Source organism: Bufo gargarizans, chromosome 8, assembly GCF_014858855.1.
Source record: "Bufo gargarizans isolate SCDJY-AF-19 chromosome 8, ASM1485885v1, whole genome shotgun sequence".
NCBI lineage: Eukaryota > Metazoa > Chordata > Amphibia > Anura > Bufonidae > Bufo > Bufo gargarizans.
In genome coordinates, this window is record NC_058087.1 from 30,932,122 (window position 1) to 30,958,691 (window position 26,570).

General features: G+C 45.8%; 1 protein-coding gene across 3 annotated transcripts in view; it reads left to right on the forward strand.

The window, feature by feature from the left end:
* ZNF142 (zinc finger protein 142) overlaps positions 1-26,152 on the forward strand; it is a 29,322-nt gene extending 3,170 nt beyond the window's left edge. For all 3 annotated transcript variants that reach the window (XM_044303633.1, XM_044303632.1, XM_044303631.1), the window contains exons 2-9: positions 885-1,201; positions 3,582-4,193; positions 14,131-14,280; positions 15,661-16,470; positions 18,812-18,989; positions 19,859-22,880; positions 23,376-23,481; positions 24,891-26,152. In XM_044303633.1, coding sequence (XP_044159568.1) covers positions 946-1,201; positions 3,582-4,193; positions 14,131-14,280; positions 15,661-16,470; positions 18,812-18,989; positions 19,859-22,880; positions 23,376-23,481; positions 24,891-25,357 — 5,601 coding nt within the window. In that variant the 5' untranslated portion in view covers positions 885-945 and the 3' untranslated portion in view covers positions 25,358-26,152. The remainder of the gene's footprint in view (positions 1-884; positions 1,202-3,581; positions 4,194-14,130; positions 14,281-15,660; positions 16,471-18,811; positions 18,990-19,858; positions 22,881-23,375; positions 23,482-24,890) is intronic.
* Positions 26,153-26,570: the final 418 nt, after the last annotated feature.

The following is a 26,570-nucleotide window of genomic DNA, read 5'->3' on the forward strand; positions in this document are numbered from 1 at the left end:
TGTACATAGGAGCAGTATTATAGTAGTTATATTCTTGTACATAGGAGCAGTATTATAGTAGTTATATTCTTGTACATAGGAGGCAGTATTATAGTAGTTATATTCTTGTACATAGGAGGCAGTATTATAGTAGTTATATTCTTGTACATAGGGGCAGTATTATGGTAGTTATATTCTTGTACATAGGAGCAGTATTATAGTAGTTATATTCTTGTACATGGGAGGCAGTATTATAGTAGTTATATTCTTGTACATGGGAGGCAGTATTATAGTAGTTATATTCTTGTACATAGGAGCCGTATTATAGTAGTTATATTCTTGTACATAGGGGCAGTATTATAGTAGTTATATTCTTGTACATAGGGGCAGTATTATGGTAGTTATATTCTTGTACATAGGGGCAGTATTATGGTAGTTATATTCTTGTACATGGGAGGCAGTATTATAGTAGTTATATTCTTGTACATAGGAGCCGTATTATAGTAGTTATATTCTTGTACATAGGGGCAGTATTATGGTAGTTATATTCTTGTACATAGGAGCAGTATTATAGTAGTTATATTCTTGTACATAGGGGCAGTATTATAGTAGTTATATTCTTGTACATGGGAGGCAGTATTATAGTAGTTATATTCTTGTACATAGGAGCCGTATTATAGTAGTTATATTCTTGTACATAGGGGCAGTATTATAGTAGTTATATTCTTGTACATGGGAGGCAGTATTATAATAGTTATATTCTTCTCTCACTCATATTTACAGCTTATAAGCACAGGATGAAACCCGTCATATGTCTATTTGTGTCTATGAAGTGACCTATTTACAACAAGCCTCTGATCACTTGTCCTTTGAAGATATTTCACATTTTTCTTATTTAATTTCAGTTGTGAAATACAATCCACCAGCATGGTGATAACAGAGCATGTAGCAGCCAAACTGTAGAAAATGTCAGAGGACGGACTGTTGGTGGCATCTGACTGGACAGGACAGTCATGTGAAGAGCTGGTACTCCATTCATCACTGGGTGCCCAGAGCCAAATGGAAGATGCCATGGAAGAAAATCCTCTGGCTGAGGACACAGTCCAGCTGCAGTCCATCTATCTGCAGGGCAGAGACCTGTCCCAGATGGACGGTGCGCATGTGAATACAGCCGATCAGCCGCTATTTGGGTCTTATGATGGGGAATGTAGTGGTGATACTGGTGAGTAGTTAGCTCTTAGCCATAGTATGTCTGTGACGTATAATTAGATTAAACTAAACCTCTGTAATGAAGAAATCATGAAGGGGCAGAAGTGCTGCTCAGAGTGGGTTCTTCCTTACTGAACCTGTCTACTTTCTATGTACTTCTCACACTCCCTGAGCAACCCCCTGTACCCCTTCCTGATTTTTAGAGAGGTTTAGGCTCTCATTTAGATTTTTGTTGTGTGAATTTTATGTTTACAGAGCTTTGAGTTTGAGTTTATGGTTCAGAAAGTTTTCCCATTGGAAAGCAATAGTTGTCCTTGGGCAGAAATCCCTATTGTGCATGTGTCATGTCAGAGGATATTGTACAATAAACCTCCAGTAACAAAGATTTATATCTCCCTACATACAGGGGTCGGGGATAAGAGATCTGGACTGCTGTGTGCTGCGTGAGGACATGTACAGCTTTCATTTAGAGGGGTTATCCCACATATCACCTGTCCACAGGATAGGTGATATACGTGTCGCCCCCATTAATCCCAAGTCCCCTGTTTGAATGGAGCAGCAGTAAGCATCTTGGCTCACGGCTCCATTCACTTCTTTGGGTGTGATGTAGACAGTGTTTCTTCACTCCCATAGAAGTGAGACACTCAGGGACCACTTGAGTCTAAATCGCTGGGGGTCACAGCGGTCAAGCCCCCCAAGTGATCATTCATTTGTCACCTATTGAATCTACAGGACTAAATGGTGGTAACGTTGTTTTATCTTGTAGAGTCAAAGATTTCGTAGATGGTAACTGTTGGCCTCCATATCAATTCATACAAGTCCCATGACGAGATCTCTTCAGTATGACCTGGGGAGCATAGGCCGTTAGTTTGTGCCATCACTTTATGACTAGTGGGTGTCTGAACTCCGGTACGCCCACCAATCCTAAGAATAGAAGGACCACAGCAGGGCTCCAGATGGCGACCAAAATGGTCGCCAATGCGACTAAGAACTTACAAATGGCGACAAGACTTTTTAGTCTAGTCGCCATTTGCGACTATACCCGCAGCTCTGCAGTTGAATACAGCGGCGGGGCACAGGAGCTGATAGTTCTCTGCCCCGCCGCCGATGTTCTTCTCAGCAGCGCAGTGGAGGAGTCTCTCTCCCCCTGTGCTGGTGCCACCGCTTCCGCCAATAAGAAGAGAGACGGGAGGAGGAGGGGAGGGGCTGTGGCCACTGCGCCACCAATGAAGATAACTGACCTGGTAATATAAATACAGGAGGCGGGTGCCGGAATCAAATAGCCGGTACCCGACCTCTGACAGGGAGCTGCGATCAGCGGCAGTTGAGTTAACCCTTCAGGTGCGGTACCTGAGGGGTTAACTGACGCTGATCGCAGCTCCCTGTCAGAGGTCGGGTGCCGGCTATTTGATTCCGGCACCCGCCTCCTGTATTTATATTACCAGGTCAGTTATCTTCATTGGTGGCGCAGTGCGCCCCCGCCCCCCCCCCCCCCCCCCAGAATAAGAAACATTGGTGACGCAGTGCGCCCCCTCCCAGTATAAGAAACGTTGGTGGCGCAGTGCGCCCCCTCCCAGTATAAGAAACGTTGGTGGCGGTTTTGATTTGGCGACTAAATCAAATCGGCTAAAAATTTGATTTGGCGACTAAATTTTTCAGTTCAGGAGCCAATGGCTACTAGGTATTTTTTTTAGTCTGGAGCCCTGCACAGCGCTAATGTAGCTCTACGCCACCTTCTAAGGCTAACTTCAAATAACCGTTTTTGCTGTACGGTTTTGAGATGGGGCAGGGGATCTCAAAAACACAGCAAAACGCTTCCTTTTTAATAATACATCCTGCTGCATCCGTTCAGAACGGATCCTGTTGTATTATATTGAAAATTAAGAAACTGGATCCGGCACCATTAACTTACATCAGTTTCCCATGCCGCACACAAAACGCTGCTTGCAGTTATTTTCTGTCCGGCAGGGGAACGCAACAAACTGGAAAGGAATGCATTCTGGTGAGTTTTGTTCAGTTTTGTCCCCATTGACAATGAATTGTGGCAAAACGGAAGCATTGTGCTGCAGTTTTGAGAGCCTGTGCCGGATCTCAAAACCGGACAGCACAACGCAGATGTGAAAATCGCTTAGTTTACCCTGCACAGCAGCATTTGCAGCCAACAGACTGTACCAGGGAACTTGAGATGGCCTCATTCACGTGAATGGAGTCGTGCTGCAGTTCCTTTGTTGGCTGAGGGGCGCCACTGTGCAGGGAATAACAGCAAAGAAGACCCCGCACTAAACCAGCGCTGCAGTCCTTTCATTCACTTTATAATTAGGAGGCCCCCGCCAATAAAGTGATGGCCTCACTACAAGATGTAACGACCTATCTTTCACTTTTTGCCCATCCAGATAAATCACCTGCGCCCATTGCCAGTTTCTTGGCGCAAGAGATCGGTCAACCCCATGGTGATTCAGCTGTGCCAGGCTGTCCCAGGATATCTCTGACTGAGCCCCAAGTCCTCATCACAGATCAAGTCATCACACAAAATGAGAACTGTCACCAAGCCAAGAAGGATGCCCTTACCTGCCCCATCTGTCCTAATTACTTCAAGACGCCAAGTGAACTAAAGGAACATTTTAGGAGTCACCCACCTCCCCCGCAAGACTTCAGGTGCTGGCAAAGCGACTGCCCCTTCTTAGCTCCGGACTTGAAAAGGTTCCAGTCTCACCTGCGGAGGGAGCATAGGCTGACTCCAGTGTCTTGTTCTCACCGCACCTGCCGTCTTCTGTTCCCCAGCCGCCAGGAGATGTCTCAGCACTTTCGGAGCCATTTTCCCTTTCACTGTAACCTGTGTGACTTTGTCAGCTCCAATTCTAAAATTTTCTCCCAGCACAGGAAATCTCACATTAGTCCCGAGCAGCCATATTTTACCCTAGAGGAATCTTTACCCATGCCGCCTTCAGAAACTCCTACTGACCATCCGCCTGAGGGACACTTTCTTGGGAACGTTTCTCTGTCTGGTAAGTAAAGAACTCACTTTGGAGCTAAGGTACTGAAACTAGAGTACCTACCATTCTAACATACAGGGGCGACATGCTGTCCAATAGTCATGTGATATCACATTTAAAGGGGTTGTTCCCTTTTAAATTGGGTAAGTGTCTGGCAGGGGTCTGACTGTGGACGCTGCAAATCACAAAAATGGGATCCCTGTGTTCCCCCTTTTGAATTTGTTGACGGTCACTCATATACACTGCTACCCCATTCCACTCTATGGGACTGTCAGAGAATACAAGCGCTCGACTATCTCACACACTCATGTGTTGTCGAATGGAGCACCAGCACACGTTCGTGGCCATTACTCCGTTAAAGCTGGGAAGCACAGGTCCTCGTTCTCGTGATTGGCAGGGGCCCCGGCGGTTAAATCTCTTCTCTGGCTCAGATATTTTCTGGAAGTCTCATATCAGCAACTCTCCATTTACGAAGAGGTACCATTCTTGATAGAGGTTGGACCCGCATGTATCAATCATTTGTTGCATATCTTTTTGATTGCCATAAATGTCCACATGGGAAAGGCTGGTTAAAAAAAATAATAAGTCCATCACCCCAAGTGCAAACTACAACTTTGGCCCCGCCACCGAGGTTTAAACATATCCTAACGATGTTCCATAAATGTACAGATGGGATGACCAATGATTTTGTTGTAATTTAATGTGTGTATTAATTTATTTTAGACACTGTGTAATGCATTATGTTTTTTTTTTTTTTTTTTTTACATATTTGCCATGGTTACAGGGAGAATATCTCCTCCTGATTACACAGTAGAGCTGATCTGGGCCTGCTAAGATACAGCAGCTCTTGCAGCTACCCAACAATCAGATTTTCTCGCTCGTATCATTGAGGGACACAGAAGACCATGGGTATAGCTGCTGCCACTAGGAGGCGACACTAAGCCAAAAAAAGTATTAGCTCCTCCTCTCAGCTATACCCCTCCTGCAGACACTGAGCTAATCAGTTTTAGCTTAGTGTCCGTAGGAGGAAGACCTCCCTGCTTTGCAGGTCTGCAGAATTTTAGTATTTATTTTTATTTATTTTTTTATTAATCGAGGCCCGGCTTCTCTGCAGCCTACCCCCCCATCTGGCTCCCCGTGGCAGTTCCCTAGCCCCCGGCCAGGGTATGTTGCAGGTTTGCTCTCCCACTCCCTCCCTGCATTGCCGCCCCAACCAGAAGTTCTTTCCCCCGCCTGTACTCGAGACCCCGGCTCTGCGGCCTACATAGGCCGCATCTTCAAGACTGTTTCGGGGGCGGGAACTGTTCTAGCAGAGCGCAAAATTTTCGTGCCATTTCTTCCTCCCACCAGCGGACAATAAGCTCCGCCTCTGGGCTTAACCCTTTTGCTTCCTGGACTCGAGACAGCTGGAGGTTTAGATTTGAGCTGTATGAAATTAAGAACTATATATATTATTAACCCTCTGAGCTATTTGGTCCTGTTCTGGACCTAGTTCCCACCGCCAGTCCATAGTCAGAGTTCTTACCACTACAGCTGGATGCTCGCACTACCGCTGGATACATACGTCCGGTAGCTCTACTTTCCTTCCATAAGTGGCAGTTTTGCACTACCGCTGAATACCGCATTCCCTGTAGTACCATAGGCGAAGTCATTTCACTACTGGATTCTGTAGGTCCTGTCACATTCCCCTCCTTCCTTAAGCAGAATATGTGCGCTTACTACTGGATCCTGTAGCATTACCCTCTTTCCATAGGCAGAGTAATTGCGCTTCCACTGGGTACTGTACAGCCTGTAGCATTACCCTTCTTCCATAGACAGGGTAATAGCACTCCTATTGGGTACCGTACAGTCCGTACCATTATTCTCTTTTCATGGGCAGAGAAATGGCTCCACCACTGGATTCTGTGCAGCCTGTAGCATTACCCTCCTTCAATGGGCAGAGTAATGGCACTACCACTGGATACAGTACAGCCTGTAGCTTTACCCTCCTTCAATGGGCAGAATAATGGCACTACCACTGGATACAGTACAGCCTGTAGCTTTACCCTCCTTCAATGGGCAGAATAATGGCACTACCACTGGATACAGTACAGCCTGTAGCTTTACCCTCCTTCAATGGGCAGAATAATGGCACTACCACTGGATACAGTACAGCCTGTAGCTTTACCCTCCTTCAATGGGCAGAGTAATAGCACTACCACTGGATACAGTACAGCCTGTAGCTTTACCCTCCTTCAATGGGCAGAGTAATAGCACTACCACTGGATACAGTACAGCCTGTAGCTTTACCCTCCTTTTTCAATTGACAAAGTGTTTGCACTTGCCTCTCGATTCTATTCATTCTGTATCATCACTCTCTAGCATTGTCCTCTTTCCGTAGGTGGACTATTTACACCCCCACTGGATACCGGACGTCCTGTAGCTTTACCCTCCTTCTATAGGCGGAGTAGTCGCACTATCACTGGATTCTATACTTTTGCTAGCATTCTTCTCCTTCCGTAGTAGGAGTATTCGCATTTACTCCGGATACTGTACATTTTGTGGTATTGCCGTCTTTCCGCAGAATAGTTGCACTACCACTGGTTCCTATACAGAGTATCGCATTACACTCTTTCATTAGGCGGGTAACGGCACTTCCACCGGATACCATACATCATGTTGCATTACCCCCTCCGCAGGCGGAGTAATTGCACTAATACTGGTTATCATCTGTCCTTTCCTATTTTCCCCTTCTATAGGTGGATTAGTTGCACCACAATTGCATACTGTAGATCCCGTGGCGGAGTAGTTGCACAACTAGTAGTGCTTACACTGCCAGCGGATCCGGTACCCATCTTGTCAGGTTCCCCTCTTTCCTTCAGCGGAGTGATTCCCTACCTCTGGAAGCTGTCCATCCAATCGCATTTTCTTAGGTGGAGTATTCGCTTGAACGTTGACACTTCTTCTTTGTCGCATTGCATCCTGTTCCATGGATGGCCTATTGCTAGACTCGGTCTCTACAGTCGCCTTATCCCCCGTCATAGGTGGTATTTTGGCACTACTACTGGATACTGTGACTACACCACACTATCCCCTTCCTCAGGTAGTCATTGATTGGATTGGTGTCGGGCGCCTACGTGGCAGCCTCTTCCAGGTAGGACTGTAGCTGACAGGCTGTTGACTCAGCACGCTCGGCGTCCATTCTCTGTCAGTAGGTGGAACGTCTGCACTGCTTGCCAGTTTCCTTCCTTCTCAAGTAGAGGATTGCGCTGGCACCATTTTCTTGGTGACTACTGCTGTTTGGCCTCATTCTCGGGGGGAGCTTCTCTTCTGGCCCTAGAGACCATGGTTGTCGCCCCCCCCCCGCCATGCGGCAGCCTTGTGCTGGGCATAGATTTTATAGATACTCCTGTTCCGTGGCCACTACTGAGTGACTGTCCCAGGGGGAGTATTTGTGTTCATCGTTTTTACAGCATCCCCTTTCTCCATGTGGAGTATCGGCCCTGGTGTTTTGTGCGGTATCTGCGCACTATTCCTCCTTATAGTGCTGGAACCTTCCCGCTAGTTGTAGCTGTGATTGTGCCCACATTTCCTTCTCACAGGTGGCACTGTGCTCCTGTTCTGCCATCCCCAGGTGCGATAGGTCCTGCAGGCCTTATATGTATGGTGTACCTGAGGCACTGGCTGACAGGGACTCTTATTCCCTATAGTGCGGTCATCTGCCCATACCATGACATGCTGTGGCTGGGCGGTTTGCTCACTTCTCGTGGATATTAGTACGGTTTTCTGTGCATGGTATAACCTGCCGATTTCTATGTAGCTGGCTTTGTGCCTTCTTTCCTTCACATGTAATGCATTGCCTCTACCATCTACTACGGTGACAGCATCAGCATTGCCTCCTTGTGGTTTTGGGTATGCACTTACTCAGTTTGCATATGTGAATTGTTTGCATGGCTCCCCTCCCCGGGTAGAGCGGTCGTACTGTCCTTGTTGTTGCCCCTAAATGCTGGTTCCCTACTGAGCCACATCAGCCTCTTCTACTTCACCCCTTCCGCAGGGCGAGTAGTTGCACTTTCTCCAGATGCTGTTTCTCCCTGCTCGACCAGTTTCCATAGCCATTGAGTTCTCGTATGCCCCCTTTCTGCTGTGGAGTGCCTGCGCGGGTGGTATTGGTTCTGTTACCAGTTTTTTTCTGGGACTTGTGGCGTTCGGTGTCCACACTCCCTTCCTGGCGCAGTATTTATGCCATCTCTGGTTCCTTTCGGCCCGTTTTGTGCAGTCCTCGGATAACCCCTTTCTTTTCTTCTTTAGGGTTGTTCCAAAGTGGCAGTCGACAGTGTCTGATGAGTTTACACAACCTTCATATTTTCATCCTTTTGGTCTAGGTGTTTGTTTTTTCTTCAGCTTCCAGTTAGGTCTGCCAGTTCAGGCCGCCTTCCATGGCGTATCTGACGGCTTCTCTCCTCTCTTGTTCTGGAATTTAAGGTCCTCCTCTACCTCCCTCTACTTATCACATTGGCTTTCCCCTTGGGGAACACTTTTATGCAGCAAACCCCTCAGCCGTAGGTCCGAAGCGGACGTTTTTGCTTCCGGAGGACACTTGTTTTCCTGCCAGGTTACTCCCCTCCTTTGGGTCAGTTTTACTGTCTTGTTCCCATTGACTTTCTTCAATCCCTCAAGAACTTTTTCTTGTGGGCCATTTTCATGCCTGTCATCCAGGTTCTCTAGCCCTGCCTTGTTCGTCATGGTCCCGCTGGTTTTCTCTTCTGGCAGCATGTTATGGTTTTGGGTCCTTGCCTTCTGGCACCCCTACTTCGTGGGGGGCAAAATTTTTGTCACATTTGCACTTCTCTGTCATTTTTGGTCCGTCTTCTTCCAATCAGTTTTCCACTGAGTGGTTCCCTTTTTTTCTTCTCACACCATGTTGTGTGTGGTTTTTTCCTGGGGTTCTGACCCATGGATATCACTTCCTCAGAAGTCTTCTGAATCCAGGCTAGGTCTCTCTCTCCTGTATCTTCTGCAGTCTCCTAAGCCGTGACTAATATTCCCTGGACCGTTCGTCTTCTACCCAGCCGGAGCCTCTGTGTGTTCAGCCGCTCTCTGGCTGGCCTTCCTGGGAATGATTCTTCCTGTCCCTTTTTTAGGGTATCGGGTGTGTCCTCCCCCGCATTTCTGTGCGGGGCATTATGACCGGCCTTGGATTCGTTCTGTTCTTGTTCCCTCCCCATGATACTGCTCTTTAAAGGGGTTGTCCCACTTTGCTGTTTCAATCTTACCAGCAGTAAATGTCCTGATAACTTCCTGCTTCTCAGGCAGTTGAGTGAAGGCCACGCCCCCTCATGACTCACCCTCAGAGCTCAGTCCGTGCTCGTTCATGTGGATGAGTCATCCACATGGAGCCTGCAGAGTATGTAAAGCCCCTCCCCCTGCTGGGGAATCACTCAGTGACCACTGACCAATGCTAGTGAACTAATGGAGTAACTTGTGGCTGTCCTGCATTCTAATACACTTACACATAAAACCTGTGTTACAAACCCATTCTGTGCAGCAAAAACAATAAATCACTACAGCCCAAATGCATGTTAGCTAGTAGCCATATGATCTGTGCTAGATATAGATAGATATATTCACTGACTTATTACCCAGCTTTCCCGGTGTACAATATTATTACAGACTTATTACCCAGCTTTCCCGGTGTACAATATTATCACTGACTTATTACCCAGCTTTCCCGGTGTACAATATTATTACAGACTTATTACCCAGCTTTCCCGGTGTACAATATTATCACTGACTTATTACCCAGCTTTCCCAATGTACAATATTATCACTGACTTATTACCCAGCTTTCCCGGTGTACAATATTATTGTACACCGGGAAAGCTGGGTAATAAGTCAGTGATAATATCTGATACCGGGAAAGCTGGGTAATAAGTCAGTGATAATATTGTACACCGGGAAAGCTGGGTAATAAGTCAGTGATAATATTGTACATTGGGAAAGCTGGGTAATAAGTCTGTAATAATATTGTACACCGGGAAAGCTGGGTAATAAGTCAGAAGTCAGTGATAATATCTGATACCGGGAAAGCTGGGTAATAAGTCAGTGATAATATCTGATACCGGGAAAGCTGGGTAATAAGTCTTATAGACTTATTACCCAGCTTTCCCGGTGTCTGATATTATCACTGACCTATTACCCAGCTTATATGGAACTCGGCCACATATCAGTGTATTACCCTATCTCTTCACCATTCTTTATATGACATATATTGATAATCCCCACCTCACCAATCACTGAGAATGCACCAGCGCATACCTAGCTCTGCTACATATCCATTTTATGTCAGTCCTACACCTGTACTATCTCTCCACCATTCTTTATATGACATATATTTATAATCCCCACCTCACCAATCACTGAGAATGTACCAACGCATACCTAGCTCTGCTACATATGCATTTTATGTCAGTCCTACACCTGTAATATCTCTCCACCATTCTTTATATGCCATATATTGATAATCCCCACCTCACCAATCACTAAGAATGTACCAGCGCATACCTAGCTCTGCTACATATGCATTTTATGTCAGTCCTACACCTGTAATATCTCTCCACCATTCTTTATATGACATATATTGATAATCCCCACCTCACCAATCACTGAGAATGTACCAGCGCATACCTAGCTCTGCTACATATGCATTTTATGTCAGTCCTACACCTGTACTATCTCTCCACCATTCTTTATATGACATATATTTATAATCCCCACCTCACCAATCACTGAGAATGTACCAACGCATACCTAGCTCTGCTACATATGCATTTTATGTCAGTCCTACACCTGTAATATCTCTCCACCATTCTTTATATGACATATATTGATAATCCCCACCTCACCAATCACTGAGAATGTACCAGCGCATACCTAGCTCTGCTACATATGCATTTTATGTCAGTCCTACACCTGTACTATCTCTCCACCATTCTTTATATGACATATATTTATAATCCCCGCCTCACCAATCACTGAGAATGTACCAACGCATACCTAGCTCTGCTACATATGCATTTTATGTCAGTCCTACACCTGTAATATCTCTCCACCATTCTTTATATGCCATATATTGATAATCCCCACCTCACCAATCACTAAGAATGTACCAGCGCATACCTAGCTCTGCTACATATGCATTTTATGTCAGTCCTACACCTGTAATATCTCTCCACCATTCTTTATATGCCATATATTGATAATCCCCACCTCACCAATCACTGAGAATGTACCAGCGCATACCTAGCTCTGCTACATATGCATTTTATCAGTCCTACACCTGTACTATCTCTCCACCATTCTTTATATGACATATATTTATAATCCCCACCTCACCAATCACTGAGAATGTACCAACGCATACCTAGCTCTGCTACATATGCATTTTATGTCAGTCCTACACCTGTAATATCTCTCCACCATTCTTTATATGCCATATATTGATAATCCCCACCTCACCAATCACTGAGAATGTACCAGCGCATACCTAGCTCTGCTACATATGCATTTTATGTCAGTCCTACACCTGTACTATCTCTCCACCATTCTTTATATGACATATATTTATAATCCCCACCTCACCAATCACTGAGAATGTACCAACGCATACCTAGCTCTGCTACATATGCATTTTATGTCAGTCCTACACCTGTAATATCTCTCCACCATTCTTTATATGCCATATATTGATAATCCCCACCTCACCAATCACTAAGAATGTACCAGCGCATACCTAGCTCTGCTACATATGCATTTTATGTCAGTCCTACACCTGTAATATCTCTCCACCATTCTTTATATGCCATATATTGATAAACCCCACCTCACCAATCACTGAGAATGTACCAGCGCATACCTAGCTCTGCTACATATGCATTTTATGTCAGTCCTACACCTGTACTATCTCTCCACCATTCTTTATATGACATATATTGATAATCCCCACCTCACCAATCACTAAGAAAGTACCAGCGCATACCTAGCTCTGCTACATATGCATTTTATGTCAGTCCTACACCTGTAATATCTAAAATTCATATGGTTGCCCCCAGCCTCCATAAAATACATATAGTTGCCCCCAGTGTCCATAAAATACATATATTTGCCCCCAGCCTCCATAAAATACATTTAGTTGTCCCAAGTGTCCATAAAATTCATATGGTTGCCCCCAGCCTCCATAAAATACATATAGTTGCCCCCAGTGTCCATAAAATACATATATTTGCCCCCAGCCTCCATAAAAAACATATAGTTGTCCCAAGTCTCCATAAAATTCATATATTTGCCCCCAGCCTCAATAAAATTCATATATTTGCCCCCAGCCTCAATAAAATTCATATATTTCCCCCCATTGTCCCAAAAATTCGTATGGTTGCCCCCAGCCTCCATAAAATACATATAGTTGCCCCCAGTGTCCATAAAATACATATATTTGCCCCCAGCCTCCATAAAATACATATATTTGCCCCCAGTCTCCATAAAATACATAGTTGCCCCCAGTGTCACTAAAAACCCTATATTGTTGCCCCCAGTGTCCCTAGAATTCATAGAGTTGCCCCCTGTGTCCCTAAAATTAAGATAGTTGCCCCCAGTGTCACTAAAAACCCTATATTGTTGCCCACAGTGTCACTAAAAATGCCCCCTTTATTGTCCAATACTCGATATTCGGTGGTGAGTGGGCAACTAGATCTTATACTTACCTTTTATGAAATATCCAGAGCCTCCGACGTCCGTCCTCTTGCTCCGCAGACTCTCCCGAACTGTTCGGATGTTCGCGCATGCGCTGCGCTATCTCCGACACACGGGATAAACGGCGCATGCGCGAACGTGCGCGTACTCAGAGGAAGGGAGAGGCGGCACGATAATTTGTAGTGCCATTGTGCGCAGGCGCGGCACAGCGATTCGGCCGGAGGAAAGTGGCCGTATCCCAGGGAGACAGAAATCAACAATGGAATCGCTTTTCAAGATTTTTTGAAGGAAAGGTAGCTTTTGGGTTATAAGATGAATAGGAAGATTTGTTGTTTGGGGGTAAATAGGTTAGATAAAAGCTATTTTATGAAGTGGGACAACCCCTTTAACGTCCCATGGCCCATCTTGGCGATGATGACCCATCTTCGGCCTTTCTTACTTTTTATTGTTTTCTGTTGGCCTCTCCTGGCTGCTCCTACTGCTTTTGCACAAACTGATGAGCTCAGCGTCTGCGGAAGGGGTATAGCTGAGTGGAGGAGCTAACACTTTTGTTGCTTAGTGTCGCCTCCTAGTGGCAGCAGCTATACCCATGGTCTTCTGTATCCCCCAGTGAACTCAGCAAGAAAAGGATTTTACTGGTGAGCACAAAAAATCCTATTATTGCCAGTGAACGTTCTGCAAGCAGTCTAAAAATCTACCGTTTTGTGTATACAGCTTCTCTTCGGACCTCTGTGTTTCTATAGAAACAGACTACAAAAAAGAGAAAAAAAACCTGTGCAGTCTGATCCCGTAGTCACGTGTTTCGTGAAGAGGAGGCTGATGGAAGAGAGTAACATCAAGAGAAACAGAATTTTTAATAACGATATTAGAAAGTGCCAGCATTTTAGGAAGAGAAAATGTCCACATTACTGGGAAATCCCTTTAAAATGCTTACCTAGGTGTCCTGTGCTGTTTATGGTCGGCGTTCTCTTCAATGCACCGCTGTACTGACAACCCCTCTACCTTTATGTATTCCTATATGGAAGCGCCAAACTATTGGATTTCCTTTCTATTCTGGTATTGGGAGTGTTTTTGTCTGGGTTTTGGGGTTTATAACATTATTATGCATTTGTTCTTATGGTTCAGCACTGTAAATAAAATGCTGAATTTTCACCTCCTGCATGTATTATGTATATACCGCTTGTCCTTCACTAAAACCTACGACACAATGATGCTTTTTCAGATGTCGCCAATCACAACCCAGTATCTGTGCTCAGATGCCGAAAGCGCAGGAAAATGTCTCAGAAAGGAGAAACGGAGACTCCAGAGAGGAACAGCAACGAGGAAAATGAGAGTAACGGCGCTGAAAAGACTAAAGATACAGAACATCCAGGTATCGCCTAGACCTCGCATAATTCTACGAATAGTACAGAAATGCCGAGCATGCCCACCAGTGTCTCAGTCATGGAAACCCCCTTTAAAGGGAGTGTGTCATCAGAAAACAACATATTTTGTAAATCAAATTTTTCTGTACTTCTGGTGGTTTTAGTTTTAATTTTCCATGTTAATAATCTCTATTGCAAAAATGCTAAAATTCAGCTGTTTCCATACTGGACACTAAGCCTAATAATATGTGCCACTTCTTTGTCTGTACAGATCTGCTTATCTTTACAGGCAGGATTAGAATTACAGATATCATCTTTATACATAGATAACCACAAGTTCCATCATTTGCAAAAGGTGATATCGCAGCTGATCTGCTCCCTCCTGACCTCTGCGCAGGTCACAGAGCATCCCCAGAAAACTCTCCCCACCTGTCCATTGTGTCTCTGGCCCGTGGTGCCTGCCGCCCCCGTAATCATGTTCAGGGAATAGAATAAACAAATCTGCAATCGGAAAATAAAAATGGATCAGAAAAAAAGGATGTGTCTCTATCTGGCAGCAAACATTATATTTGACATGTTCCCTTTAAGGGCATGTTCACACACGCTGCAGATTTGCTGCTGCTTTACAGTACCAGCGAATGGATGAGATTAAAAAAAATCTCATCCACGTCCTGGAATAAAAATAAATAAATAATCTGCAGCATAAATTAACCCGCAATTAGGATTTTAAATCTGCAGCGAAAACTGCGCCAAATCCACAAAAGTGCTGACAGTCACACCCAATGAGGGTGAGTGTAGCTGCGCAGATATCCCGACGATCTGTATTTTTGCAGGCGATCGAGACAGTTGCAGGACGGCAGCGCAACAACATCTACTGTCACTAGATGGTAGCGTGACCGTGCAATCTTACAACTTGTGTCTTCAAGCATCTATGTAGCCGAGTAGTCCGAATTAACGTGTAAAATCTATCAACCTTCTAAAAGCTTTGCTCTTTCAAGATCTCTAGTTTCTGTCAGTGAATGGAAGCATGTTTTATTTTTATCTAGAGGCTAAAATGCCATTATTAGGAGCTCTGAGACACAGTAACGAGCCGCACAGCTTACTGTTGGGATGTTTTTTTTAGCCTCTGGATGTATGCAGGATTGTTTCTATTCACTGCATACCCCCTTATAGCTTAGAATACTGCCACATCTGTCCAGGTTGTATGTGGTATGGCAGCTCGGCCCCATTCACTTCAGCGGAGCTGAGCTGCAATACCAGAGACAACCCATGGTCTGGTTGGTGCTGTTTTTAGAAGAAAGTAGCAATGTTTTTCTTAATTGGGACAACCCCTTTAAATTCAATGGGCTTGCCTACATGACTGGCTTCTATATCTGTGTTTAATGCAGGAGGGATAGAGAATGGCAAGGAGCATCTGTATAAAACCCACATGTGTCCGGAATGCAAGCGTTGCTTTAAGAAAAGGACTCACTTAGCCGACCACCTCCACCTTCACTTCCCTGATCCGAACCTCCAATGCCCAAACTGCCGCAAGTTCTTCACCAGCCGCAATAAGCTGAAGATCCACATGATGAGGGAGGCCGGAGAGAAGGTCCACAGCTGCCCTCTGTGTGACTACAGCGCCGTAGAGAAGAACGCCCTCAATCGTCACATGGCGAGCATCCACGAAGGCATATCCAACTTCTACTCCGACACCTACTCGTGTCCTGTGTGTCAGGAAACCTTCAACCTGAGCCAGGCTCTGAAGGATCACATGAAGGGACACAAAACGGAGCAGAAGATGCGATGCTTTCAGCAAGGGTGCGACCAGGCCCTGTCAGATCGCAAAGACTTCCTGCGTCACCTGAAGGAGTCTCACGGCATCCAGGCGGTCGAGTGCCGCTACCACGCCTGCTCCTTACTCTTCAACAGCCGCGAAGAGATGGAAGTTCACCGGAAGAACCACTACGCCTTCCACTGCCAGGACTGCGACTTTGTCTGCTCCAACAAGCACGTCTTCCGCAAGCACAAGAAGCGAGGCCATCCGGGCAAAGAGGAGTTAGTGTGCCTCTTCTGCCCTTACAAGAGCTTTAACCCAGTGGAGTACGCTGACCACGTGGGCAAGATGCACGCCAATGAGAAGATTCACCGCTGCCGAGACTGTGACTTTGCCACCGCTCACAAGAGGGTCCTGATGCGTCACATGCTGCTGCACACAGGTACAAATCTACACCACTTATGTGGGATATTGTCTGCATTACATTTTGTATTCTGCTTGATATATCTGGTTTAAAGGGGTTGGCCAGTTTCCTACATTGGTGACCTATCCTCAGGATAGATTATCAGTATCAGATGAGCACACCCGCCGATCAGCGCTTATAGGAGCGCTGACTTCTCTTCACTGTTTACCTGCTTGCTGTCAACATTGCAGCAACATAGATTCACTTTAATGGGAAGGAGTAGTTACACTCAGTCTGCTCCTTCTCATTGAAGTGGACGGGGGTGCCATACTTGTAATTACACCTGCTCACCACTGAGATGTCGACGGCGATCAGATAAACAGTGAAGAGAACACAGCACTGGTACCAGCTCTGCATTCTCTTCAAACAGCTGACTGGCTGGAGTGCTGGGTGTCTGACCCCTGCCGATCTGATATTGATGACCTATCCTGAGGATTGGTCATCAGTGTAGGAGACTGGCCAACCCATTTAATTCCGTTAAAAAAAATGCAACGTTTTTCATTTCCATTCAAGGGGTTGTTTTATTATTTATTTACTTTTTTTAAATTTATTTTTTATTTAATTTTTTGGGCTGCACCATTTTGGGGCACACATTGTTTATTGGGTTTTGTTTGTGGTATTCACCACATGGTATTAGTATTCACTAAGGGCTCTCATAGAGTTCCGTCGTCGGGGCTCTATGCCGGAAGAATCCTGATCAGTTTTATCCTAATGCATTCTGAATGGAGAGAAATCCGTTCAGGATGCATCAGGATGTCTTCAGTTCAGGACCGGAACGTTTTTTGCCCGGAGAAAATACCGCAGCATGCTGCGCTTTTTGCTCCGGCCAAAAATCCTGAATACTTGCCGCAAGGCCGGATCCGGAATTAATGCTCATTGAAAGGCATTAATCCGGATCCGTCCTTAAGCTAAACGTCGTTTCGGCGCATTACCGGATCCGACGTTTAGCTTTTTCTGAATAGCGTCCTGGCAGCCATGGTAACCAAAGTCCTGTTTGCCATGGTAAAGTGTAGTGGGGAGCAGTATACTTACGTCTGTGCGGCTCCCGGGGCGCTTCAGAGTGACGTCAGGGCGCCCCACGTGCATGGATGACGTGATCGCATGGATCACGTCATCCATGCGCATGGGGCGCTCTGACGTCATTCTGGAGCGCCCCGGGAGCCGCACGGACGGTAAGTATACTGCTCCCCCGCTCCCCACTACTACTACGGCAACCAGGACTTTAATAGTCCTGGCTGCCATAGTAACACTGAACGCATTTTGAAGACTGATCCGTCTTCAAATGCTTTCAGTTCACTTGCGTTTTTCTGGATCCGGCGGATAATTCCGGCAAATGGAGTACACGACGGATCCGGACAACACAAGTGTAAAAGAGCCCTAAGTGAAGTACCGCACTCCGTATTGGCTGGTGTCCGCAAGGACTTTGTAGTCGTAACTCAATAGTAGAAAATTGCGGCACACAGCTTCTTAGACTTGCAATTATTCAAGGTTTTATTGTATAGTATCACTTTACATCGTTAACATGATCCAGTTAAAGTCCCCATGTCAGAATCGGTAAGTATGATGACCGAACGTTTCGGCCAGAATGTCCTTCTTCAGCGGTCAAAATCTGGAAGGCATTGTGGTAGGGTGCGCTGGTATTCGTGACGCGATCACTTTACTCTGCCGGTCAGTGCAGTTACAGCAATACCAAATTTACATAGTTCTGTATAGTTGTAAAAGTTTATGTCTAATTTTTAGGTATGTTTTTAATGTTTTACTGCTTTTTACAGTCAAACATTACTTAAAGGGGATTTCCAGACCTTTTACATTGATATGTAAAATATCTAATTTGCGGAGGTCCGACACTCCACACCCCTGGCGAATAACCGTTCTACAGTAGCCCCGACACTGGAAGTCAATGCCAGGACTACACAGTTCCGTTTGAACTGTGTAGTGCCGTGGCAACTTCTAGCATCGCTGGGATTGCATAGGACTGCAGGTAACATCTACTACATGATCTGTGCTCAGAGTTATTACTGTGTTAGCTGTGGTGTGTTTCATAGGACTGCAGGTGACATCTACTACATTACCTGTACTTACATAGGACTGCATTACATATGGCCCTTTTGAAGGCTGCCATAATGCTGATGTGACACCCCTGCTGTACATAGTCCAACCCTGCAGTCCTGTTCCCCTGTTTCTTTCTTACATTGGACAGGTTACTGAGGAGCAGGGGTAGGAGGGCTGGCAGTGTGACTGCAGGATTAGCCGCCTTCCCTGGCGACATTAGCTGTAATTTTACCTCCTTTCTTTAGTTTTTTTTTCCTCTCCTCCTCAGGTGAGAAGCCGCACAAGTGCAGCCAGTGTGACTTCATGTGCAGAGACATCAGCTACCTCTCCAAACACATGCTGACGCACTCCACGGACAAGAACTACATGTGCACAGAATGCGGGTACATCACCAAGTGGAAGCACTACCTGAACGTGCACATGCGCAAACACAGCGGCGACCTCCGGTGAGCACCTCATAGCATCTCTCTATTATACATACCGCTAAAGCATAGTGGGAGTTGTAGTCTGACAACTAGTGAGCAGCCCATTACTACTAAAAAGAATAAGCGGAAGGTAATAAGTTGTTTTGGTAAGACCTCCCCTTTAAGGCCCCAACAGGCCTGGTCATGAAGGGGGGAATTTATAATGAGGGGAATATGTGTTAGCGTACTTTATGCCACATTTATAAAGTGTTGCAGGTTATTTAATAACCAAAGGAGGAAGAAAAATGATTTGGAAGTTAATGGTGACTATATTTACAGCTACCAGAGAGGGAAGGAGGCCGACTCGAAATTTAATGGGGACTATATTTACAGCTGCCAGAGAGGAAATGAGACTGACTAGGAATTAATTTGGGCTATATTTATGGTTGTCAGAGGGGGAGGGAGACTGATTGGCAAGTTAATAGGAACTATATTTACAGATGTCAGAAGGGGAAGAAGACTGACTAGAAACTTAATGGGGACTATATTGACAGCTGCCAGAGGGGGAAGGAGACTGGTGGTGATGAGGGGCAGGTTCAAATACATATAGAGGGCATACTAGGGCTTTTATGAATTGTAGGCCGAAGAGAAACAACTGGGTCATGTGGCACTGCCCAGCAGCCTGCCCACAATATTCGTGGTGCTGAAGGACACAGAGAAGGGAAAAAAAATGAAAACAGTATATTTTTGGATGGAACTAATGCAGATTAGAACTTTTTATACATCACTTATTTTGAAATGACCCCTTTAATGCTCCAGAGTTATGACTAATAGTGAGTTGTCTCAATTGCTTTCATACTCATAACATGTTTATTAATGATATACAATTTTATGTTCTGAATATTTATCAGCTACCATTGCAACCAGTGTTCCTATCGCTGTCACCGTGCAGACCAGCTCAGCAGCCATAAGCTCCGGCACCAGGGGAAGACTCTCATCTGTGAGATCTGTGGATTCGGGTGCAAGCGTAAGACCGAGCTGCAGAATCACATGCAAGTGAAGCATTCTCAGTCCAGCCAGATCACCACGTACCAATGCCAGCACTGCAACTATCAGACAAAGTACAAGCAGACGTTGCGCAACCACGAGAACAGCAAGCACACCAAGCACAGAGAGTTTCGCTGCGCCCTTTGCTCCTTCCGTACGTTCAGTAATACCAGTCTCTTCTTCCACAAGCGCAAGTCCCATGGATATGTCCCCGGGGATCAAGACTGGCTGGAGAGGTATGCCAGCAAGCAGCAGGAGAACAACTGCATGGACTTGCTATTTCCTTACAGAGTAGAGGCTCCAGCTCCTATCAAACAACTTTCTTCTGTTGAAAAACAGGCTCCAAACAGTAACGGTGCAGAAGCCGAGGAAACTGTGACTGAGCAGGTTGATGGTCTTACTGAACCGTCTGGAGATGGTGGCATTTCAGTGGCAGATGAGTCTTTACTGGCAGCCATTACTCTGGAACCAGTTGAAACCTGCAGTATAGAAATGGAGGACTTTCCAGTAAGACTTGAGCTTTCTGAGTCCAATGAACTCTTGGCCAAAGAGTCTTCTGTAGAGACTTTAGTTGCTTGTGAGGATCCTATTCCCACCAGGGATGAAATTCTCTGCTTCCCAGAGTCTTTGGTGGTGGAGGACCATGTAAACTGCGGACAAGACTATGAGGAGGAGGCAGATGAGCATGTGGGGGATGATCAGGAGAAGGTTGAAAATACAGTCTGTGTCGCTGTGCAATTTAACCAAGATTCAGCGCTCTACGAAATGAATGAGAAAAGTGTTGAGTTGCCCGTCCATGCTGATCTTCAGCTCCAGCCTGGAGACATCCCAGTAGAAGCGCAGGAGTCCTGGGCAGATGTAGTGAAGGGCGGCGTCCAGCTGACCATAATATGCGAGTCCAGCGAACTTCATGAAAGCAGCATCCAAGAAGTTGAAACCACCAGCGTCCCACTGGATGAAGCAGTTGATGAAAGTGGTAAGCCGGAATCCATCTTAAAAGCATTGAGAAAGCAGGACAAGGAGCAAGCAGAAACACTGGTTTTGGAAGGGAGAGTCCAAATGCTGGTGGTTCAATCCAGCGCCCAGGTCTACAAATGTGAGAAGTGTTCGTACGTCACGAAAAAGAAGGGAAGCATCGTCCAACACACCAAGACTGGCTGCCACCTGCGCAAATCTTCTCTAGTGTGTAAGGAGTGCGGAGCCAGCTTTAAACAGCAAAGGGGCCTTGACACCCATGTTCTGAAGAAGTGTCCAGTGAGGCTCAAGAAGAAGAGGGCTTGTCTTAAGACAGTCATGGAGGGAGATAGTCTATTAGCAGATGGTCCTGCAGTCTTAGGCCCTGTGGAGGAATCCTTAGAATCTGACGAGCATTTATCTCCATGTCAATTTATGGACAATATTTCAGAAAGAGCATTAAGTAATGAGGAAATGAGTGCAGCGGTATCTTCCTCACCCTCAGGTGACCACAAGAACCTGGGCAATGAGAAGTACCGAATTGAAGGAGGGAAGTTTCACTGCTTGTTTTGCTCCTACTCCTGCTCCAGGGAATGCACCATAAGCTGCCACGTCAACCAGAACTGCCGGGAGTTGCAGAGGGCTCCCTCTCCAGAAGGCCTACAGTCTGAGGCAACCTTGAAAAAACAGCAGAAGCAAAAAGAACTAAAGAAGATTCAAGAAATGGGACTCGTGCCCGAGAGCTCTTTGGATGGAGACCACCACACTCCAGAGCTTGAAGGAAACAAAGTGGTTAGCAAGAACTTGCACGACTCCACCGTTACTCGTCGACTTTCTTGTCCTTCCTGTGCCTTTACTTGCACCCAAGAACGAGCCATGAAAACCCACAAGAAGAAAGGTTGTTTAAAACCCGGGGAGCTCCAGTGCCCCTTATGCTCTTTTCGCTGTATGTCCCCAGGTGCTTTAAAACGTCATCGAGAGCTGCACCAGAAGTATTCTCAGAACAGAGTACAGCTGCAGTGCAAGCAGTGCGACTTCAATTGCAAGCAGCCACGTTGCATGAGACAGCACGTGCGGATTCGTCACGAAGGAGTCAAACCTCACCGCTGTCGATATTGTGACTTCAGCACCACCAGGCGTTACCGGCTTGAAGCCCACGAGTCTTTGCATACTGGGGTCGGTCGGATATCTTGCAGTTCTTGTAGTCGGACCTTTGGCACAAACTCAAAAATGAGGCTGCACCAAAAGAGAGTTCATGAGAAGACACCCACTCACTTTTGCAAACTCTGTGACTATAGCGGCTATAGTCAGAATGACGTTGCCCGGCACATGGGCAGTTGTCACAGTGGTGAAGCCAGCTTCCCCTGCACTGTTTGCCAGGCTAGTTTTAGCTCCGAGGCTGCACTAAAACAGCACAGTCTGAGGAAGCACCAAGAAAAAGCCACTCGCGAATGTTCACAGTGCCAGTTCTCTTGCCACAGCCAGGCCACCCTACGATGCCACGTTCAGAAGCAGCACCCACAGCTGGAGTGCATGGTTTGCAAAGAAACATTTTCTCGCAAGGAGGACATGGAAGAACATCGGAAAACCCATTTCTCTCACCACTGCCAACTGTGCCAGTACGCTGCCAAAGACCGACAGCAGCTTATCAATCACTATGCAGAGGAGCATGAGAGCACCGCGCTGCCTGGTGGAGAGGCGGACGAGGGCCTCCTGCGCTGTCCTTTCTGCTCCTTCTCCTGTCGTCATCAGCTTGTGTATGACCACCATGTCAAGGGCCATGGAGCCACACGTGTTTACAAGTGTTCAGACTGCAAATATAGCACCCGGAATAAGCAGAAGATCACGTGGCATAGCCGAATCCACACGGGTGAAAAACCGTACAAGTGTCACCTCTGCACTTACGCCTGCGCAGACCCTTCACGGCTTAAAGTAAGTGGTTTTTTTTTCTTAAAGGGGTTTTCTCAGGATAGGTCGTCAATATCAAATTAGGGGAGGGGGGGTCCGACAAACTATACAGTGGAGGAAAGGCTTTGCACATTGTGCAGCAGCTCAACTCCCATTCACTTGAAAGGGAGCCAAGCTGCAGCTGCACTACCCCGACATGGCCTCTACACAGTGGATAGAACCTTCGATCCAGGGCTGCCCGAAACAGCTGCTGACCGGTAGGGGTGCTGGGTGTCGGACCTTCACCCATCTGGCATTGATGATCAGTAAATACTGGGAAACCCCTTTAAGGGTAGAAGTTCCTTTAGACTTTGGGAGTGCCCCTTTCCATGTATCCTATTTGTTATATGAGTATTACAATGGGGGGAACCTTCTACCAGATGGTATGAACCATACTCTTTACAGGTGATACTTTACGTTTCCTAGCTGAAGTCCTTTTAAATAATGACTATCAATTGCTGTTTTTTTTTCTTTTTGCAGTACCACATGCGGATCCACAAAGACGAAAAGAACTACCTGTGCCCAGAATGTGGCTACAAATGTAAATGGGTCAACCAGCTGAAATATCACATGACCAAACACACAGGTAAAACCGAAACCTCTGAGCCGTGCCAAAGGGGTGGGTGGGGGGGGTCTGGAAATCAGTGACGGTCTGAGATTTGTGACCTCCTCTCTTTGCATCTGTGACATATTAGAAGATTATATCGGTGGGATTTACCCTCTCACCAATGTACACTTAAATTTTTATTGCCCTGTTTTATCTGTAATAAAAATGAAGCGACTTTTCAATGGGTCTTGATTAGAAATTTTCTATAATTTTGTGCCTACAGCTCCTTGTGTCTCCATGGTAACAGACTACAAACAAAACTTTGAGTAGTCTGATTCTGCGGTCCAGTTGCCTTGGGTATTTTCTATACTTCTTGCTCATCTGCCCAGTATATGTTAGCACAAAGTAAGTGGCAGAGTATAGAAAAGAGTATTTGTTTCTAGACTATGACCATGGAAACATATGGGTCTTAAAAGTTGGTGTAGACGCAAAGTTATAGGAAATTTTTTAATCAAAACCTGTTGTAAAGTTGCTTCTTTTTTTTGAGGGGGTGGGTAAAGTAACCCCTTAATGGCTGGTGATGCATCTTTTTACAGAGGTCATTAAATGGGGCTTAGAGAGACAAATATTTTAAAAAATTATAATAAAAAACAGCATAATAAATAAATGCACGCCAATCAGATATAAATGCCTCTAATATCAAAATAACCATCATACAATGATAGAACATTTTTTTTATTTTAGGGCTTCTGTATTACCTAAAAAATGTTTGAAAAGGAAATTTTTTTACTTTTTTTCCACAAAAAAAGTACGATTCCCAGTTGATAAAAATAGTAAAAAAAATTAGTCTTTTTTTTTTTTTTATCATAAAAATGTTTGACCAATACATGCAAAAAATTGTTCTGGATTATACTATACTCAGTATAGGTCATCAATATCTAATTGGTGGGTGTCTGACTCCCACAGCCCTGTCGATCAGCTGATCGCCGAGCAGTGCGCCGTCCTTTGTGTACTGGACAGAGCTGGTCACATTCCCTTCAGTGGAGGCAGTGTTGCAGTAACCACCTCCGTCCACTATGCGGTGGATGGAGTTGTGTACCTACAGCGTTGACTTCCAGCGCCGGAACAGCTGATTGACGGGTGTGCCAGGTGTCGAATCCCTGTGGATCAGGTATTGATAGCGTATCCTAAGGATAGAGCATCGATGATAAAATCCTGGAATTTCCCTTCAAGGCCCAAAACAACATGAATTCTGAGGGGTTAAGATGGGTGCAATCAGACACCTGGTGATTTTAGAATTTACAGGGATGAATTCACATGTGGCAAATTAGTTGCAGCATTTTCTGTAACTTTCCCAGAAATCTATTCGGACAGGATTTCAGTCACTCTAAGGCTGCCGGTCCATATTTGCACAGTTTTCGACAAGCCTCATGTTTCTGTATTTCCAGGACTGAAGCCATACCAGTGTGAGGAATGCGACTATTGCACCAACAGAGCCGATGCCCTCCGCGTCCACCGGGAGACCCGGCACCGGGACGTGCGCTCCTTCATCTGTGAACAGTGCGGCAAAGCATTCAAGACTCGCTTCCTGCTAAAAACTCACCTGAAAAAACACAGCGAGGAAAAGCCGTACGTCTGCAATGTGTGCCAAAGGGGCTTCCGCTGGCCCGCCGGCCTCCGCCATCACTACCTCACACACACAAACCAGCAGCCGTTCTTCTGCCGGTACTGCTCGTACCGGGCCAAGCAAAAGTTCCAGGTGGTTAAACATATACAGCGGCATCACTCCAATAATCCTGACCTGACGAAGGGCATAGGGAAGGAGCCATATCTGTTCTCTGTCCGGGGCCGTGATGCAACCTTTCAGCAAACTCCAGAATGTGATGAAGAAGGCGGAACAGGAGGTGGACACTGACCCTGGCGGACAGCAGCTCAGACTGCGGTTCTCCACAGCTTCCATCACTTACTGTTACTTACCAAGAACATTTTCCATTGTTCCGTTTTCCGTTATTAATTATTCTGCCTCCAGGTCGTTCACAATACGTTTTTTCCCTCAAACTATTTTTATATTAGGGAATTGCTAGAAGAGCAATTGCCAATCGCCAGGCAGAATCCCAATGCACGATATAGACTTTGTTCTACAGACAGCTACCCAGAACCGCCTAAATGAATGTGCCATTTTCCCAGCTGCCCTGCAGGTTTACGTGAGCGCACTCCCGCCTCGGATCTTGAGTGACATTGTGTTGTATACTCCAGTCACATCCTGTGCAGCATTCAGAATTCTTCTGATTTGTTCTGACCTCGTGGGCTCACATCCCCTGCAGACCTTGCTGGTTCAATGTCTGTAAAAAGCATGCTTTGTCTGAAGTTGTAGTTGTTGTATCGGGCACTGATCACTACATCTCCCAGATTGCAGCTCTAGATGTGACTGGAGCATTACGTTTAGAGGTGACGCAGCACTGCAGTCCATCCTGTTCTAAAGGAATTAGAAAAAATCTACTTGTCTATTACATGGAGTCTGACTGCAGTTTCACACAGTACGCAATGGTCGGAGAGCATGCCCACCACACTCCCAGAGAAGTCAATGAGTCTCATCATCATAGTAACATAGTACATGAGGCCGAAAAAAGACATTTGTCCATCCAGTTTGGCCTGTCATCCTGCAAGTTGATCCAGAGGAAGGAAAAAAAAAACTGAGATAGAAGCCAATTTTCTCCACTTTAGGCTCCATTCACACATCCGCAATTCCATTCTGCATTTTGCGGAATGGAATTGCGGACCCATACATTTCTATGGGACCGCACAATTGCGGACCCGCACTTCCGGTTCTGCAATTCCGATCCTGAAAAAAATAGAACATGTCCTATTCTTGTCCGCAATAGCAGACAAGAATAGGCATATTCTCTTAGTGCCAGCAATGTGCGGTCCGCAAAATGTGGAACGCACATTGCCGCTGTCCATGTTTTGCGGATCTGCAAAACACACACGGATGTGTGAATGGACCCTTAGGGGAATAAAAAATTCCTTCCCGACTCCAATCAGGCATCAGAATAACTCCCTGGATCAGCGACCCCTCTCGAGTAGCTATAGCCTGTAATATTATTACACTCCAGAAATACATCCAGGCC